Source organism: Trichoplusia ni, chromosome 3 (genome assembly GCF_003590095.1).
Source record: "Trichoplusia ni isolate ovarian cell line Hi5 chromosome 3, tn1, whole genome shotgun sequence".
NCBI lineage: Eukaryota > Metazoa > Arthropoda > Insecta > Lepidoptera > Noctuidae > Trichoplusia > Trichoplusia ni.
The window spans coordinates 4519459-4538754 of NC_039480.1; the positions used below are offsets into that span (position 1 = coordinate 4519459).

A 19296-nucleotide genomic window follows, 5' to 3' on the forward strand; every position below is an offset into this window, starting at 1 on the left:
CCAGCCAATGAAAAGCCACGCAGAAAAGCCTTCCTAACTACGGCACTTTCGACAGTGGACAACGACCTCTCCAAGGATAATAACTCATGGTACCAAGACTGTGGAGCCAGCCAACATATGACGTCTCACCGAGAGTGGTTTGTTCAACTTGTTGAACTGGATGAGCCCATTCCAATTGTAATAGGAGACTCGACCAAACTAGATGGCGTTGCAGTAGGAAACATTGAGATGGAAGCTTTTGATGGTCAAAAGTGGTACCCAGTGGTTCTCGAAGATGTGATTTACGTACCAAATCTCAACTTTAATTTATTTTCAGTAAGCCAGATGCTAGACAAAGGACACGTTCAGAAAGCAAATGGAAATGAATCAACATTCTATAGTCAGGATGGCAGGGACATAGTTGCTATCGCAAAACGCAAAGGAAATCTCTACCAAATGATGCTCAGGAGAGAAGAACAGACTAGTCTGATGGTTCAGTCAATCAGAGTGTGGCATGAGAGACTCGCTCATCAAAATGTCAAGTACGTGAGGGACATTCTGAAGAGGAAAGGAATAAAATATGTCGACGACTGGGACGATTATGTATGCACAGGGTGCACATATGGTAAACAACATCGTATCTCACACCCAATCAACCCAAAGACAGCTGAGCAGCCATTGGAACTTGTGCACATCGACACCGGTGAAATGAATATTCCATCGCTAGGAGGATCAAAGTACTGGCTAATGTTCAAGGACGATTTTACTCACTACCGAAGCTGTTACTTTATGAAGACGAAAGGTGAAGCTCCAGAGAAGATAGCAAGCTACTTGAGACTAGTTGAAAATCAGCTGGGAAGGAGAGTGAAGAGTCTAAGATCTGACAATGGCACCGAACTGAAGAATAAAACGACCAAAGAGTTGATGGATAAACTGGGAATCTTTCACACCTTCACAAACGTGTATACACCAGAACAGAATGGAAGGGTGGAGAGAGAAATGAGAACGATTGTCGAGGCAGCAAGAGCAGGCATACATGCAAATGAATTGGACGAAAGACTGTGGGCAGAGGCTATGAATCATGCAATCTTCACAATAAACCAAACCGGAACTAGCAATGTACCAGGGAGCAGTCCTGCAGAATTGTGGTTCGGCAGGAAAATGAAGATTGAAAAGCTGCGACCTTTTGGATGCGAATGTTACGTGCTTGTACAAGGACAAAAGAGAGGCAAGATTGATAAGAAGTCGGAAAAGGGTATATTGGTAGGCTATGACATAGACTCACCATGCTACAGAGTCTATCTGAAGGAAAAGAGAGAAGTTGTGAGCTCCGACAATGTAATCTTCAATGAAGAGAAATTGAGACTGAGACAAGGAACTGAACTTGAGATATCGACAGAAGAAGCAACTGAACAGAATGAAGAAAGCAGCAGCGAGTCAGACGAAAAAGAAGATTGGACAACAGGAGAAAGTGCAGAGGAATGTAGCGACAACGAAAGAAGGACAAGACAGACAGAAGAAGAACCGGAAAGGAGGATTCTACGAGATCGTCGAACCCTACAACCACCACCGAGATTAAGAGACTGTGTACTTGAATCCCGGCGTGGAGGAACGAGCGCACAAGTCGCCATGATAGGCGAAACTGAGAACATCCCGGTGAGTGAGGCACTGAAAGATGAGAAGTGGAGGCAAGCAATGCAGGAGGAGTACGATTCGTTATTGGAAATGCAAACTTGGAAACTAGTCAACTGTCCTGAAGCAGTGAAACCAATAACATGTCGTTGGGTACTGCGAGAGAAAGCGGATGGAAGATACAAAGCTAGACTAGTAGCCAGAGGATTTGAGCAGAAAGAGGGAGTAGACTATGCAGAGACGTTCAGCCCAGTGGCCCGACATGCGTCAATTCGTTTACTTCTAAGTCATGCAGCATCGGAGAAAATGAAGTTAGTTACTTTCGACGTGAAGACAGCTTTTCTGTATGGCAACCTGGAGCAGGACATCTATATGAATCAACCCGAAGGATTCAACGATGGAACCCAGAAAGTTTGTAAGTTGAAGAAGAGCCTGTATGGGCTAAAACAAGCTCCACGAATGTGGAACGAGAGGGTCAGCAAGTACTTTGAACAACAGTTGGGACTAGTCAACACCGATGACGACCCATGCATTTACTACAACAAAGACAAGAGTTTAATGCTTTCTCTGTTCGTGGATGATGGTTTGGTAGCTGGGAAAAATGAAAAAGAAATATACAGACTGCTGAGTGAGATCAGCAAGGAGTTTCAGATCACCTTCAGCGAGAGAGCTCTGGACAAACTGACATACTTAGGCATGGAGATCAAAATCGACAGCAATGGTATCTTTGTGAGCCAGCCACGCTACACGGCAAAGATACTGAGAAAGATGAAACTCGACGAATGCAACCCAGTATCCACACCAATTGAACAAGGAATGGTATCGCAGAAGGCAAACTTCAAGAATGATGAGGCACTTCCGGCGAACAATAACTATCGCGAAGCGATAGGGAGTTTATTGTATCTCGCTACAATAACCAGGCCTGACATCAGTTTCGCCGTAAATTATCTCAGTCGATTCTGCAACAAACCAATGAAGAGTCATCAAGCAATGGTAAAACGAGTTTTCCAGTATCTGCGAGGAACTGCAACTGCTGGAATCTACTTCGGAGGAGACAAGGAGTTAGTGGCTTATACTGACTCAGACTTTGGAGGAGACTCTGAGACAGGACAATCGACGAGTGGTGTGTTAGTGTTGAGAGGAGGACCGATCATCTGGTACTCTCAGAAGCAGCGTCTGGTGGCTACCTCTACTGCAGAAGCTGAGTATCGAGCTGCGGTGTCTGTAATTGACGATGTGTGCTGGATAAAGAGAATAGCTGTTGAACTTGGAATTCTGGAAAGTGATCATCCAATCAATCTGAAAGTCGACAACATGTCCGCCATACACATGCTACAGAATGCTCATGAAGGAAAGACGACCAGAGGAAAGAAACACATCGAAATACCCAGGAAGTACATTCAGCAACACATTGGCACCACAGTGACACTGCAACATGTTGAAAGCAGTCAACAGATTGCAGATATCCTGACGAAACCACTTAGCAGAAGAACATTTGAGATGCTTCGCTGTAAATTGATCAAGGAGGAGTGTTGAAATTGATCAATTGACAGCATACTCAACCTCATTATATTGAACCTCATTTTTGTAGTTTAGTTTTAAGTTTGTAAATTTGAAATTGTTCTTATGTTGTCATGTTGTTTTTTCTTCGTATGTCAGTAAAAATAAAATAAAAGTAGAAGCGACTATAAAAGGCTTTAAAATTGTTATTTCTGTTTAGTATTGCGCAACAATCCGGCGGCGATTGTCTTGCGGAAGTATTGTTTGTAAGAATATGTGCAATTTGTAAGATTCAAGAGGTATTTTAGAAGCAATGTTCAATAAATGAAAATTTCCTGTCAACTCGGACTCAATTTATTTCTTCAAGAACCCAACCCACTGTAAAAATAACAACAATATATTTTCAATTACGCCAGTTCTCAAACCGACCTTATGTAGTTTTAATTGGATATTGCATTGTTGGGTTATTACAAAGACATTATTAGAGTATATAATGTCTTTGGGTTATTATCATTATGTTAAATTAATTTCATAAAATAATGTGACAATAATATTCCAGAAATTTGTGCAAAAAGACAATGACACCGAACATAGCTTCAAAAACGAAAAACATGGGAAACATGGTGGACGCTTAACATGTTTGACAGATTGATTGTGTATACCGAAAATACACAAGAAATTTGAGATAAACAATACATTTTAACTAGAAATTATGATCCAATTACAGCTTAGTAGGTTAACTGTGCAAGTAATAATGTAAACTATTATCTTATTCATATATTATTAGGGTAGTTGAAAGTTATATTCAACACTATGTTTACGTTTTAATTATTGCTATTTTTTTATAAAATTACTCTGTAAATAATGAGGTGCAGTGTTCAGAATTGTTGTAATGACACAAAGAAAACTACTAAAAGTCATGGAATCACATTTCACATGTAAGTTTCTGAAATATTTATTGATGCAGTTTCGAAGACTAGTGATTCACTTATCGTTTGTTAATAATAAATAAAATGAATTTGGGACCACAACTACGTGATTTTTCTAATTTTTAAGTTATGGATGGTATTAAGAATCTTGATACTGTATAAATTATAGCATTTTGTAAATATATAACCAGTGAAATAGGTTATAAACAGACTATTAAAAATGTTACATAAAGTTCAAATCATAGAGCACTATTAATTACTTTTTAAAATAAATATTATCCCTTGATACCTAGGTATACATCCTGATATGGAACCTTTTAATGCTTTTTACTACTTAACCAAATCTAATTGGAAATTATTTCTAAGACAGCCAAAATACATCTATTAATTATCTTTGTACAGTATACCAAATTTATCAAAATTTGTGTAGCAATTTAGTTATAAATAAGTAAAACCCTATTAAATTAAAATATTTCACCCTCTCCTTTTTTTCATTACTTCAATTGACCAAAATTCCTTTTTAAATTATGTTCATAACACAAATTTGGAAACAACTGTCTGTTTATCTGATGGTTACACTTTTACTGCTAAACCACTTAACAAATTATCATGAAATTTTGTACAGTTTGAAGACCAAGAAAAGTTTACCTAAACAAAATATTCACTCTTTAATATTATTTTGCAGGTTTCCTAAAGAGCCAAATCTTCGTACGGCATGGATTGAAGCTCTAGGTATGTCTGATTGGGAGCCCAAAGAGAGAAGCACAATATGCTCGGAGCATTTTAGGAATGAAGACTTTTATGAGACAACAAGGGGTCTTCGTAAGATAAAGAATGGTGCTATACCTGTTGTTGGACAGGTAGGTTTAATTATTAACATATACTAGGCTTTCCACACAATTTTGTTTGCCTGAAATAGAATTATAAACATTTAAGTTAAATTATTAAATGATGTAACGGTTTACTCACGCGTATTTATCGGGGTAGCCCGACTAGTTTCGGACCGGACCGGAGAGACTTTCGACTCGCGATCCCGCCGCGTCTGCTCATGATTAAGGACTCCGGTTGGGACCGAAACTAGTCGGGCTACCCCGATAAATACGCGTGAGTAAACCGTTACATCATTTAATAATGAATCATTCTCACGACAGTTACTATCAAAATTTAAGTTAAAGTTTAGTCGAACACGAAACATATGTCGTGATTTGAATCCCTTGTAGGATAAACATTTGTGTGAATTATGAATGCTTGTCCTGAGTCTGGGTGTCTTTGTGTGTGTAATTTTAATGTTTGGGAAACCCCCACCAAATTTCTTTGGTTGTAAAGTCGTGTAGCATTTGTAAATAAAAAAAGAATAAATAAATTGCTGTTTTGTTGTTATAATAAGGCTACATTGTTATAATATTATTGTATTATTTTTCCACAGGACACGTCAGAAGATCTAGATGCGCCAGCCGCTTTAAGGGTAAGAATTATTTTAAAACAAAATTGATTCAACTAATTCATTGGTCTTGTGTTAGCAGGCACAAAACTACAGTTGTTAAAGTTATGTTTCAGTAAAAGTTTCTTTTAATGAGGCAAGATATATAATTAGATGATACATTGTCGGCGATTCTTGCATTATCTTAATAAGCTTTAAGATTGTGGTTTCTTAGGTTTACGGGAATGTTAGACATTGAAATGAAACGACTTTTACGGATTTTATCTGATCTATCGTGACCATGATACCTGTGCAGGCAACACGGTCACGAGCATGCAAAGGTGTCGAAACGTCGGGAACTAAAATCTAAAATTAAACCGTGATAAAGTCCGTAAAAGTAGTTTCATTTCAAAGTTTGAAGACTATTTTAAATAATATTTTTATTTGTTTTTTTTTAGGTTTGCAGAATATGTCTGGACATGAATACTAAAATGTATCACATAAGTGAATTCAAATTGGATCAGATGTATGAACAACTAACTGGACTTATGGTAAGTACATAATATTATTATGTTTACTATAGTTAGGTATTTTAATTCGGGATATACTAAAAAAATAATTGATGAAAAGAAAAACATTTTCGCGTACATCGATTGTATTTGACCAGCCTGTTAGTCCATTGGTTAGTAGCCCTGACTGCAATACCGGAGGTCGTGGGTTCGATGCCCACCCAGGACAATTTTTTGTGTGATGAGCACGATCATTTGTTCAGTGTCTGGATATTTAGAAAGTATGTTTATCAGCTGTTTAGTACTCGTGAAACTAAAGTCACCACTGTAACGTTTTAAACGTGCTTGGAAATCTGCCTATTTGAAATAAAAACTTTTGATTTTGATTTATAATACAAGCTTTGCTTGGTTTGAGACTAGATGGCGTTGTGTGAAAGTTGTAAAATATTATTATACATAATGACATTTGAAAAAATTTGGCTGGTCTTTGAAAATGAACCCTGTACTACACTTTATAACATATTTCCTGTTTGAACAGGCTAGTGAAGAGCGCTTACCGCAGCGAGTGTGCTGGGAATGCGCCGCCCGCCTCACCAACGCTGTCAGCTTCAGAAATAAGGCTTTACGAAGTCACGACCTTCTGCAAGATCTGCTGGTACCTGATTCTTATGTAAGTATATGGTATTTGTCAAAAGTCTGTTTTGTCCGTCAGACAATCATTTCTCAAGTATATTTGATACGTATTTTCCTTTTATCTCGTAAACAAAACCTGTAGGAGATACAGTGATTAACAATCTCGTAAGAAGGAATAACCGATTTAAATCAAATTTGCACATCGTACGTAGTTTAACCTAGCTTGAAACATTTTATGTTTTTGCCTATATTGTTATTATCGATTTAAGTCAAATCAAATCATTTATTTCGCTTTAAATATGGGTACAGACAGATGTTAGTATTTAAGTCAAATTTAGTTCCACACATTACGCCTTACGCAGCATGCGAAAGTATGAACACCAGACATGGTGTTATTTAAATATAGATAAAAAAAATTACAAAATTAATGAAAGTTAAGTAAATTATATTACAATGAGGTAATTCAGTCTTAGCGTAATAATATACTTAGGTGCAATATCACGCAATTAATAATCATAAATGCTGTAGGTACTAAAATCTGTGGTCGAAAAACTCTTTAAGGTCATAAAAACATTGTTTAATAAATAGTGCTTTATTTTACGTTTCATTTGCAGTAATGGTAGTTCCCGTATATCTTTCGGAATCTTATTAAATACCTTAATATAATACCATAATGCACGTTATGAGACAGTTTTTGTGGAATAATGCAGTTCTACATGACGGCATCAACAGACGCGTTGGATCTCTTTTTGAGACATTGGGTTGATTTTCTTGTAAGCTGCGTTCCCACCAGATATGTGCGATGGGAATGTGTTGTGCGAGGATGTCCGCTGACTTACCACCAGACCTGTGCTGACCGAGGCGAGGTAGATGAAGCGATTCTATTGGTTCTTTACAAACACATGCCTCGTTACGCATCCTCGCACATCTTTGGTTGAAATACAGTCTTATGTGGTCCGAACTTCGGATAAACAGCTAGCATTATATAAATATATATAACATTTCTCTACTTCTAGCTGAAAATTCGAGACGTAAAATCAATAAGTCGGACCCACAACGCATTAAAATCAAATCTCATCCAAAGAATATTCGACAAAACCGATTTCGACCTCAAACCGTTCAAATCAGAGGATCTTCTAGAAGGAACCGTAGAAGAAGAAGATAAAGAAGACAGCAGAACAGAGAGTTTAGAAATAGAAGTAAAAGATCTAGTTCCTATTACACAAATAGAAATCAAAGATGAGACGTCAAATGAGATATTTTTTGAAGAGTATGGACATTATGATGATGATGATGATGATGATAAGGCTTTGAGTGATGTTTATGGTGAGAAGAAGGAGAAGGTCAAGGTTAAGAAGAAAAAGGAGAAGGTCATTAAGAAGGTCAAACCAAAGAAGGTAGAAGAAGATGATGATCCGGAATCTACTACTGATAAGTAAGGTTCTTCTTGATATTTTTTAGATCAGTTTATTTTAAATCTTATTGGACCTTTATGGATCCTTCGGGAGAGGATGGGGCTAGTGTCTTACTGGCTAAACCTGAACCGCCGTACTACGTCATCCGCGTTGGTATCTTGATTTTTATGACACAATAACTGGAAATTCAGTCAGTTTCCAATTATTGTGTTGGCAAAAGTTTTAAGAGAATAGGAACAGTGTCAATCTTAATACAATTTTCAATTGTAAAGAGATAATTAGGCCACGTTACTTGCTCTTTTCCCGTGTCTGTTTCCATGTAAAAGCTATTAAGCTTAATGCATATTGTCCCTTCCTAAAGTGACTGATTGAATTTCCTGGCAGTGCGTAGTATATATTATAAAAAAAAAAACTTTTTATATTTATAATGTCAAAGCTGTACAAAATCTTTCTTTGACTATCATATAAAAACACAACCGATTCACCTCTAAACCTCTACCCACAGATACAAAACAAACGGTGTCAAACGAAGACGAGGCAACGAAGCCTTCGACGGATCCCTATTCACAATAACCACTTTGACTTATGAGCAACAGATTGAAGAGATCAGCAAGAGGCAGGAGAGTGCGAGTTACACGACGGCGCCATACAAGTGTACTGTCTGTTACCGCGGGTTCCAGATCAAAGATAGATATACCGCGCATTCTGTTAGACATAGTGAGGTTAGTAATGAATATTGTTTTGTAGTTTAAATATAAAAATATAAATTTTTACAATAAATTTAACTAAACTAATATTTATATTTTTAAAACTATATCAATAGCTTTTCGCCCGCGGCTTCGGCCGCGTCGATGTCGGTTATATCGCGTTTTCAAGAGAACGCTTCAAAAGTCCGGGATAAAAAGTATCCTATGTTCTTTCTCAAGATCAATTCTATCTCTGTACCAAATTTCATTAAAATCAGTTCAGTGGTTTAGACGTGAAAGCGTAACAGACAAACTTACGGAGTGACTTTCCCATTTATAATATTAGTAGGGAAGTAGGGATATTAATTTTTACAATAAATTAAACTAAACAAATACTTACATTTCTAAATCTAAATCAATATAAAATGAAAAATATACATTATTTACAAAGCGTCAAAAAAGACATCTTCACCCCTGCCAAAGTTGGGAAACATGCCCAAAAGGCTGCATTGCCACGTTGTTTTGTAGTTATTTTTTTCTCACGTTTTTATACACACACTTTCTTGTTTGTTTGTCGTTCCGGTTGGATTTTGCAACTCAATTTTAAAGCACTTCCCGATAAGCTAGCAGGCTGAAATTTTCAGGGTAGCTTCAAAACCGATGATGTTGAAATGCATTTTAGAACTATGAACACGGCTGGACCGATTTTAATAAAATTTTAATGGATGTTTAAAAACGTGCGCTTTTAGATTTTTTTACCTCCTCATTTTTTTTTACAACTTTCACACAACGCCATCTAGTCTCAAACTAAGTAAAGCTTGTATAATGAGTACTAGACAACGACGCGCTCCGTGGGTTGGCCGGACTCGGCCGGAGATCGTGAGTTCGATTCCCACCCAGGACAAATGTTTGTATGATGAGCATACAAGCTTCACTTAGTTTGATCCTAGATGGCGTTGTGTGACAGTTGTGAAATTCTGTTAATACAATAATATTATTATTATTCCAGCAAAGCGGTGCATACGAGTGTTTTATCTGTAAGACTCGTTTGAAGACTAGTCGTGCGCTGCGGAAGCACCTGACCGCGCAACACACTGAACAGTATAGTTGTAAAGGATGCCCGTTTGTCACAAGAAATAGGTAAGATGCAATTATAATACTTGCCTATAACTACCTCTCTGTTGGGCAAAGCCCTCTTCTTCACGTGCAGATAAGAATTAAGCATTGATCAAAATGTTTTCTCACTGCGGGTTATCGATTTCAACGGATTCTATAATCTTTTCAATCTGACTTTGGAAAATGGAAAGAGGCATTCATCATTAATTAAGCTTTTAATATTGTCCTAGTTTGACTAAAACATACTTATTCTTGTTTTGTTTTCCAGAGGTGTAGCGAGAGAACATGAGAAATGGCATGCCGGCACTAAATATCAATGTCCGCATTGTGCTAGCGAGTTTGAGTAAGTATTATAAAGATATATACAATTATAGTAAGGCCAACGAGACGATATAAAGAATGTAAACAAACTTTCAGGGGTTCAAAACATTTTTATTCGAATAAATTATTATAAAGTTCGAATTTTGACAAAAATGAAGGAATGAACTTGTTCACAACATGGCGGACCAAATGTTGACAACTGCTGTACTGACTGCTTTCTTGTACCACGAAACATAATAATATAACGACAGCTGTCATCGACCAACTCACGCCATAACTGCGCGTCCGAGTGATAAGGACAGGGATAATAATCCCTCGCTATCGCAATGTAACTCAGTAACGGTCCGCTTGTTAACGTTTTTTATCTCGTCTCGTTGGCCTTACTATAGTTGTCTCTATACATTAAATAAACAAGTTGCAAGTTTTTTTTTTTAACTTTTATTTCGTTTTAGGGTTATTTTTCAACGACCAGCCATTTTAAAAGTACTGGCAAAAAAAGTATGTAATAAAGTCAAACTAGAAAAACTACAACAAAACGGGATGAATAGTTTTCATTGTAATAATTAAATGTTAATTTAATTTAAGTATACAGAGTAATATGTTTTCAACCAATTTCAGAAGACTTTGAAAATAAGCTACTTTTACGGATTTTATCGCGGTTTAATTTTTGATTTTAGTTCCCGACGTTTCGACACCTTTATAGGTATCATGGTCACGGGCAGACTGAGATTGAACCGCGATTAAATCCGTCAAAGTAGTTTCATTTCAATGTCTAACTTTCGCGTAAACCTAAGAAATCACAATTTCAAAAGAATTTAATATTGTTTGTTACCTCAGAATTGCAAACTGGATGAACTAGATGATTTTTTTTTCATATTCGTCATTCAGTTCCTTTAAAATTTCATCAAAAACGGCTCAGTAGTTTCACATTAGAAATTGATTGTTAATCTTAGTTAAAATAATATTTTCTCATCACAATTTATTTATCCACAGCAAGTTAACGACGTACATGGGACATATTAGAATAAAACACGTTTCCGACTTTGTATGCGAGCTATGTGGTTACACGTTTGTCAGTAAGAAAGGGATAGATGTACACAAGAAGAAGAAACATCGACTCGTTGATAAGACGGTAAGTTATTATTAAAAAACTACTTTTAATTATGTAACCGCTCTTTGAAGTTTTTAGTTTAAAAAAACCCCTGCAGTAAAGTATTTTATTTACTAACATTCAAGTCACATGCACAAAGACACCCAGACTCAGGACAAGCATTCGTGGATTACACATTATTCTTGTTGTACGGGGTTTGAAGTCATGACACGTCACGCTCCCTTGATCTAGTACAGTGATCTTTACCACTCGGTTATCCTGGCAGTGATTTACGAATTACTCATTTTTAATTTATCGATATTTATTTTACAAAGATATTGTGAAGTCCCACGGTGGGCGCCATAGTTCAAATTCAAATTAATTTTATCACATTATAGTACTAACAGTAATATTAATTATACTAAATTAGATAAGGTATCAAAAAAAGCTAAGCTCATTTGCCTTCCTATCAACAAAACTCAGTCACTAAAAACCAATATAAAACAACAATGAATTACCAAATCAAATAGACTAATGACATATTAAGTCGTTTATTTATTTAATATGTGTTTGTATAAAGATATTCTATCTTGATTTTTGTTGCAGGTAACATTAGAAGGCCCTTATTGTGAGATGTGTGACGTAAGATTCATTAACGAAGAGGCCCATGACAGACATCTAAAGTTATCATCTAGACATAGCAGTGATCACGATCCGTGAGTATTTTAAAATTTATTGAATGATACACACACACACACGTCACGTCCGCACACACATATACAAACACAATTATATGCTTACGCATTATTGATTGATATAATAATTACTTTAAATTGATGCGGCCGTATCAAGAGTTATTTCTTGACAAGTTCGGTCATCATAACGAGTTCCTATGTGTTTCGGAAGTTAGAAAGTCTGACAACCAGTCTAACCTGTCGAACCAAGGGAATTGTGTTGCCTAGGGAACTGGGTTGAGGAGGTCAGATACACAGTCACTCTGTAAAACACTGCTACTTAGCTGAAATTGGTGAGACTGGTAGCCGACCCCAACATACTTGTGAAAAGGCTAGGATGAGGAGTCGCTTTCCCTCTCATAACTTGATCTAGTTTGTTCACTAAGCACCCGATAGCATCTCAGGAATCTGATGAAGCGATTCCTACATGATACCTGATCTGGTTTGTCTATAATGTTCTCTATACGATCTCAGCAACCGCATCCGCAACGACTCCCAGAGCATGCACACGGAGCGCGGCGGGCGCGTCATGCGGCGCCTGGAGCGGCGCCCCGTCATACACGGCCGCCCCGCCGACACGCACGAGGCTACTGCGCCCGTCAACTGCGAGCAGGTATGTGGCCATACACACGAGATAAAACACCTAAACAAGCGGACCGTTACTAAGTTATATCTACCGGCACGGATCTTGAGCGCTCGGCGGAAGAGTGGGGATCGCTTTGCGCATCGTAAAATAAAACGCCAGTCAATTGTGCGTCGTCGTCTTGAGGTGCATGCAACTGCAGTAAAGAACGAATTTCAACTCATCCCTCATGTCGGCTATGACGCGATGCGCTGCGGGACAATCACTGCTTAAGGGACACAAACAATCACTTCTGCGCAGGTGAAGGTCAGCGCTCAAGATCCGTGCCGGTAACTATACAATGGCACTACGTCACACCAGTGCTATAGCACAGGGGGGGGGGGGCAGCCTCACCGGGTATCATGTTCTTTGAGGTGAACCCGATGCTTTTAGCCCCCGGGACAAATTTTAAGAATAATACGCTCGATACTTTTAATACTTTTTATTATAAACTAGCTGTTACCCGCGACTTCGACGCGTGGTTAGAAGATGTAATTTATACCTGCCCTCCTATTAGTCGCAGCATGATGTTATATAGCCTAAAACTTTCCTCTATGAATGGTCTATTGAACCCAAAAAGAATTTTTCAATTTGAACCAGTAGTTCCTGAGATACCTGCGTTCAAACAAACAAACAAACTCTTCAGCTTTATATATTGGTATAGATACGCGTGAGTAAACAGTTGTTTTGTTAAGTCGCTTTATCCTACTAATATTATAAACGAGAAAGTTTGTATGTATGGATGTTTGTTCCTCTTTCATGTAAAAATCTCTGAACGGATTTAGACCGATCTTGATACACAGATAGTTTCACGATTAACACATATGATAGTTTTCATCCCGTTTTTCTGTTCCCGTGGGATTATTTTCAATTTGTCATAAAAACATATTATATTTCTTTTGCAGTGTGGTATACAACTACGAGATTTACGTCTATACGCGCAACACTTCAGACGAGCTCATCCAGACAAGAATCGAACTAAGTACCCCGCGATGAAAACCCCTTGCATGTGTGAACAGTGCGGCAAGATATTCCAGGTTTGTATTTAATATTCGGACTGGCCTGTTGGTCTAGCAGTTTGTGACCATGACTGCTATACCAGAGGTTGTGAGTTCGATTCCCACCCAGAACAAATGTCTTTGTGAAGAACTGTGCCTGAGTGTAATAATTTATCCATATTATGTATGCATTTAGAGATACATAAGTACAGTGCCGGCGTTAAGGGGGGGGGGGGGCGTGATGGGGCGATGGCCCAGGGCGACAAATTCTGGGGGGCGCCAAGGTCTGAAGTTGGAGTCTCTTGCCTCTCCTGGCGCAAACCCTCAGAACTGAGCTCTACACTAGAGGTGGAATACTTCCACCGCCAAACAACACTAAAGGAAAGATGAAATTCTTAATATAATTTTACTTGGATCAGCAAAAAACTAAGACTTGATATTGCTTCCCTCAAGTGGGCGCCACAATATTTTCGCCCGGGGTGTCAGTGGCCCTTACGCTGGCACTGCATAAGTATGTTTATCAGTTGTCTAGTACTCACAAGCTCTGCTTAGTTTGAGCCCAGATGGCGTTGTGTGAAAGTTGTGGAATTTACTTTGTTAAAAGATATTGTTCATTTATTACAGTTTGTGTTGGCTTTGCGGTTCTATGCATGGATTTTTGTTCTCGAGGTGCAGGTTCAATCCCGACGCAGTCAAAATGTGACTTTTTAAAGTTTTTTACTTTCGTATTTTAATTTCATTATTTTTCATTACAAATTGTTTATTATTTTTCAGAGTATGGCATTACTAAAAGACCATATGTGGGTGCATACTGGTGAGAAGCGATTCAAATGTGACCGTTGTTCAAAAAGCTTTACACAGAAAACGAACCTGGTGTTTCATATGAGAGTCCACAGTGCTACGCGACCGACCTACGAGTGCCCGTTGTGTGGAAAACACTTTGCCTTCTTCAATAATAGGAGACGGCATATGTTTGTAAGTAAATTGATCTATCACCATCATCCTAGCCCTTTCCCAACTATGTTGTGGTCGGCTTCCAGTCTAATTGGATGCCAAGTACCAGTGTTTTACAAGGAGCGACTGCCTATCTGGCCTCCTCAACCCAGTTACCTGGGCAACTCGATACTCCCTAGCCAGACTGGCTGTCAGATTTTCTGGCTACCTGTAACGACTGTTATTAACAACTGAAACATGGTGGAACTCCTTATAAAATAGATGGTCACTCATCCATGGACCAGACGTGTTACGCGTAGCTAAACTGTGATCGACCAATTTGTGCAGTTAGCTCGGCCACTATCTTTATTTATAATGTACGCGTGTTGTCACGATTGTGTATGAATTTCGCGAAATCGTTACGTCACAGCCCTTTCTTAAACTTGAAAGCGCTTTCTCTTCGATATCACGGGACAAAAATATGGATAAAAGCTGTCCTATTTGTTAACTACAGTGTACCAAGTTTCGTCTCAATCCGTTCAGTGGTTTTTGCGTTGAAGACTAATATACATCCATCCACACACACCTTCGCGTTTATTATATTAGTACGATTAGTAGGAACCAATTATATAATAATGAATAATTTCCTCTTTCAGATCCACACAGGCTTGAAACCGTTCAAGTGTGATACCTGCGGGAAATGTTTCACGACATCAGGCGAGCACAGGGCTCACGTTGAACACGTGCATCTGAAGAAGCCGTGGCCGAAGCGAGCGCGGCAGAGGGGCCGGGACTGGAAGTGTGATGTTCCCAGTGTTGAGGATTGAGGACTTTAAATTATTTATTATGCAAAATCTTGGGACCTGTGTAGAGGTCCGACGGGAGCTAGGATGAAAAAACGTTGAAGAAATAAAAGCTCACAGCACAGATGTAGATAAACAATAGATAAAGCAAATGCATGAAAAGTTACCGGCACGGATCTTGAGCGCTGACCTTCACCTGCGCAGAAGTGATTGTTTGGGACCGTTTTGCGGTATGAAGTGAGGCACAACCCCTCAAAAAATCCATCTAAACAATCTCAATAAAAATATGCATATGCACAGAGCGTTGAGCACAGTTCTGAGGGTTTGCACCAGGAGAGGCAAGAGACTCCAACTCTCAAGCGCCGAGGTCTGAATCTTGGCGCCCCCCAGAATTTGTCGCCCTGAGCCATAGCCCCATCACCCCCCTAACGCCGGCACTGATCATCAGTGGCCTCTAACATCTATCTTTCAGTATCATTTACTATAGTTATACTCATCCTTAATAAATGCAACTAAATAGTGAGATTTTGTACTTTATGATACAATATATTCATAAACTTCATTTTAAGTGGAATACCGCTTTTGTACCGTATTTTTACAATCAGATGTTTTAGTCAGATATCTAGATAATATCCTTATGAAATTGATCAGAAAGAGAGGAAAAATACCGATTTAATCTTAAAATATTATGTATTGATTGTCGGTCCCGTAGACCACATGGTTTTTTAAGGTTACGCGCTTCTTTCTGTTCAAAATCAAAAGTCATTTTACAAGTTAGGCTACTAAGTAGCACTTTTTGAAGGTCAGATTACATTGGACAGTACTCAGTTTCGCCCACCCCTCACCGCTGTGTTATAAAACTATGTAATTTTGATTTGGTACTAAGGGGACGATGTTGCTATTGAGATGTGGCTGTCAAATGGGTAATATTAGTTAAAGAAGCGTTGTTCAGTCTTTCTTATGGTAAAAATAGCAAGTTATACACCCAGAATATAGATTACAATTTTCATATATGAAATGTCAATGCATGTACAATATATTATCATTGCTTCATTTGTTTAGGAGCTTAAAAACTATCGTGATATTTATTTTTGTATAAAATATCAGTTTAAAACAAAGTTGATGAAAAGCAAATTCAATATATAACCTACCATTGAAATATAGTCAGTCGTTTATTTATTTGATGTGTGCTACTTTCACAATACCTTGTAACTATTGTTCTTTGTCAAATCCTGTAATAGGGATGATGACAATTTTTTTTTGCAGTGTCCGTCTTGTAATTACAAGACGGACACTGCAAAAAAAATTGTATAATAATGAATACGTATTTTTTTATTTGTCGGGCAAACATAAATTGACAAAATGACAGTGCATGAAACTTACACATGACGTCACGATTGAGTATAAATTTTACTCTATCGTTACGTCACAAGCCCCTCTCCTAAACTTTAAAGCAGTTAATCTTTGTCAATTCTAGTTTTTTTGAAAAAGGAAAAAATACGTGTCTCGTACTTTTCGATTATCTAACTGAGGGACTAATGAGATTTTTTCTTTTTATACCCAGTCATCATCCCTATTATGTGCTATAAAGAATATTCTATTCTACACACTAATCTTCATACCTTTTATAAGTACCTAAACAAATGGAGTATCATGTAAGTTAGGCCTAAATAATAGTTGACTTAGACATAGGTTTTGTTGTATTTTGATCTCAGTAAGGCTATTTATATTAGGCGAGAATATATAAGCATGGAAGCTCGCAAACGAATGGACCGGTTTTGAGCAATTTTATTTCTAGGATTAATGAATCTGGTGTTTCTGTATAAGATGCCTTATATTCATGAAAATCATAGATTAAATATATTAGATAATTTGTACTGCAATTATATAATCTGAAAATATAGTGAGATAAAATTATTTAAAAATGTATATTCAATACATGGGCTGAAGGAAAAAATATGTGGCAAGTGTGTATACGTAAATTATATTATTTTATATTGCATTAGGATCTTTCTAGTATGGGACTATGTTGATTTTGATTTGAAACACATTCTAGGAGTAAATGAAAGTATTGAGAAATGATTTCAGTAATAAGTTTTTCTACAATACCATTTAGGGCCGATTTTTCAATTGTCAGATAACTTTTATTCGACGAATATGTTTGACGTTTGGACAGCTTTTTTATAGAAAATATGTCAAACGGCCTTCTTCAGATAAAAGTTATCTGACGATTGAAAAATAGAGCCTTAGTTAAATATCTTCTAAAAATACTCAAGCCTAAATAGTTAATTTATTATAAATGTAAATATGACTGCTAGCTTTTAATTAATATAGTTAATAATTATATAATTTAATGATGATTGATGATAAACTTAGATTATAGAAATAATAATCTTTTTTAAAAGTCAACCTTGTGTCACAATGTCCCTGATATTGCCAAGTGGAGGGTAGACACAAATATTCATATTAAAATCATTATTTGACCAAGCATTGATGCGTGTAATTTATCTATAATATGTATGTATTTGGAACTACATAAGTATGTTTATCAGTTGTCTAGTACTCATAATACAAGCTGTGAAACATACAGGAAAAGGCTGGTGCATTAATATTTCTATAACTTATTTAGAATCGTCTTAACATATAACGCAATATTTAAATAACTTTTAAGAGACATGAGGCAAATAAGTTTTGGATTTTAAATAACTGTAGTTTAGTCAATTTGAATAGGAATGCAGGAACACCAAACTGAATTATCTTTAAACAATTTCATATGTTAATACCCAGTTTCAATATTCTTGATAGTGTCCCAATACAATGGCGAGAAAATGCCATAGACCAGACAGAGTGGATGAATAGAAGGCAATCGATAAATTGTAAAAAGCATTGTTTTAGATTTATCTGCTGATACTCAAAAAATAAGTATTTTTTATACAGTTGTTTGAGATGGCCCTAAATGTAAGCTTTTTATGTTGCAACAACAGGTATTATTTAAATTTATTTAACAGTAAATTAAAATGGTGTAAATTTGGCATACTTTTATTGGTGTTTCATGAAGTTAAATTGATACTTACACCTTATTAAATAGGCTGGCGTTCCTAAAATGTACAAGTGTGTTGGGTATATCAAGTTTAATATGAAACATGTAATATTAGTGTATGAGTATTATTTGTGTGAATGTGTGTAAAATATTTATTGGAAACAAAGAAATATTAAATAAGAGTATAAACTGAATGTTTTGTTTAATTCTTTACCCACAAGAACTTAGAACATTTAATTCATATTGAAATTAAACTACTTTTACGGATTTTATCGCGGTTTAATATTGGATTTTCGAAACGTCGGGAACTAAAATCTAAAATTAAATCGCGATAAAATCCGTAAAAGTAGTTTCATTTCAATGTCTAACATTCGCGTAAACCTAAGAAACCACTATTTAATTCATAATTATTTATTTAATCCAGAATCTGGTCAGAATAAAACAACAATAAAACCAGTGTTGCATGTTCAAGTTCTAACGAAGGATTGAAATTTTGCTAAATACTTTGCTAGTAATTAACTATACACACACTCAAGATGTCAGACTGAGCAATGGAACAACAAACACAAATACTTCAGACGAAGACAGCTGAATTTGACTAGGACTGGTTGCAAAAAGGCTGGTTTTAGTGTCACACCGGCCACATGCTGACCGACATATCGGCCACCGATATTAGTAGAAAATGCTTAAATATTACCTTAGTTATGTACTTTCATATTCACTGTTTAAATACGTACTGAAATGTAATGTCAAATTTCTAATGAATGCTAAATCAGACGTTCCTAATAAGACTTCTGTTACATTTATATTATGTTATAGTGAAAGAATTAATAAATAACAAAAACAAACGGAATCCATAATATATTTTTATTTTATAATACAAAATTCAAATTTTCGAATACCAAAACCAAAATGTCATTCATCCATCAAATTTAT

The 19296-nt window shown here is 36.8% G+C and overlaps 1 protein-coding gene across 1 annotated transcript; it reads left to right on the forward strand.

Moving 5' to 3' along the window:
* The first annotated feature begins 3720 nt into the window (after positions 1–3720).
* Positions 3721–16479, forward strand: LOC113508971 (zinc finger protein 271-like). The gene is made up of 15 exons (XM_026892187.1): positions 3721–4049; positions 4726–4900; positions 5467–5505; positions 5919–6011; positions 6508–6639; positions 7619–8037; positions 8523–8739; positions 9713–9843; positions 10088–10162; positions 11134–11272; positions 11837–11946; positions 12439–12577; positions 13492–13623; positions 14359–14559; positions 15174–16479. The coding sequence occupies exons 1-15, from the start codon at positions 3976–3978 to the stop codon at positions 15342–15344; spliced, it is 2247 nt and encodes a 748-aa protein (XP_026747988.1). The 5' UTR covers positions 3721–3975; the 3' UTR covers positions 15345–16479.
* The last annotated feature ends 2817 nt before the right edge of the window (positions 16480–19296 follow it).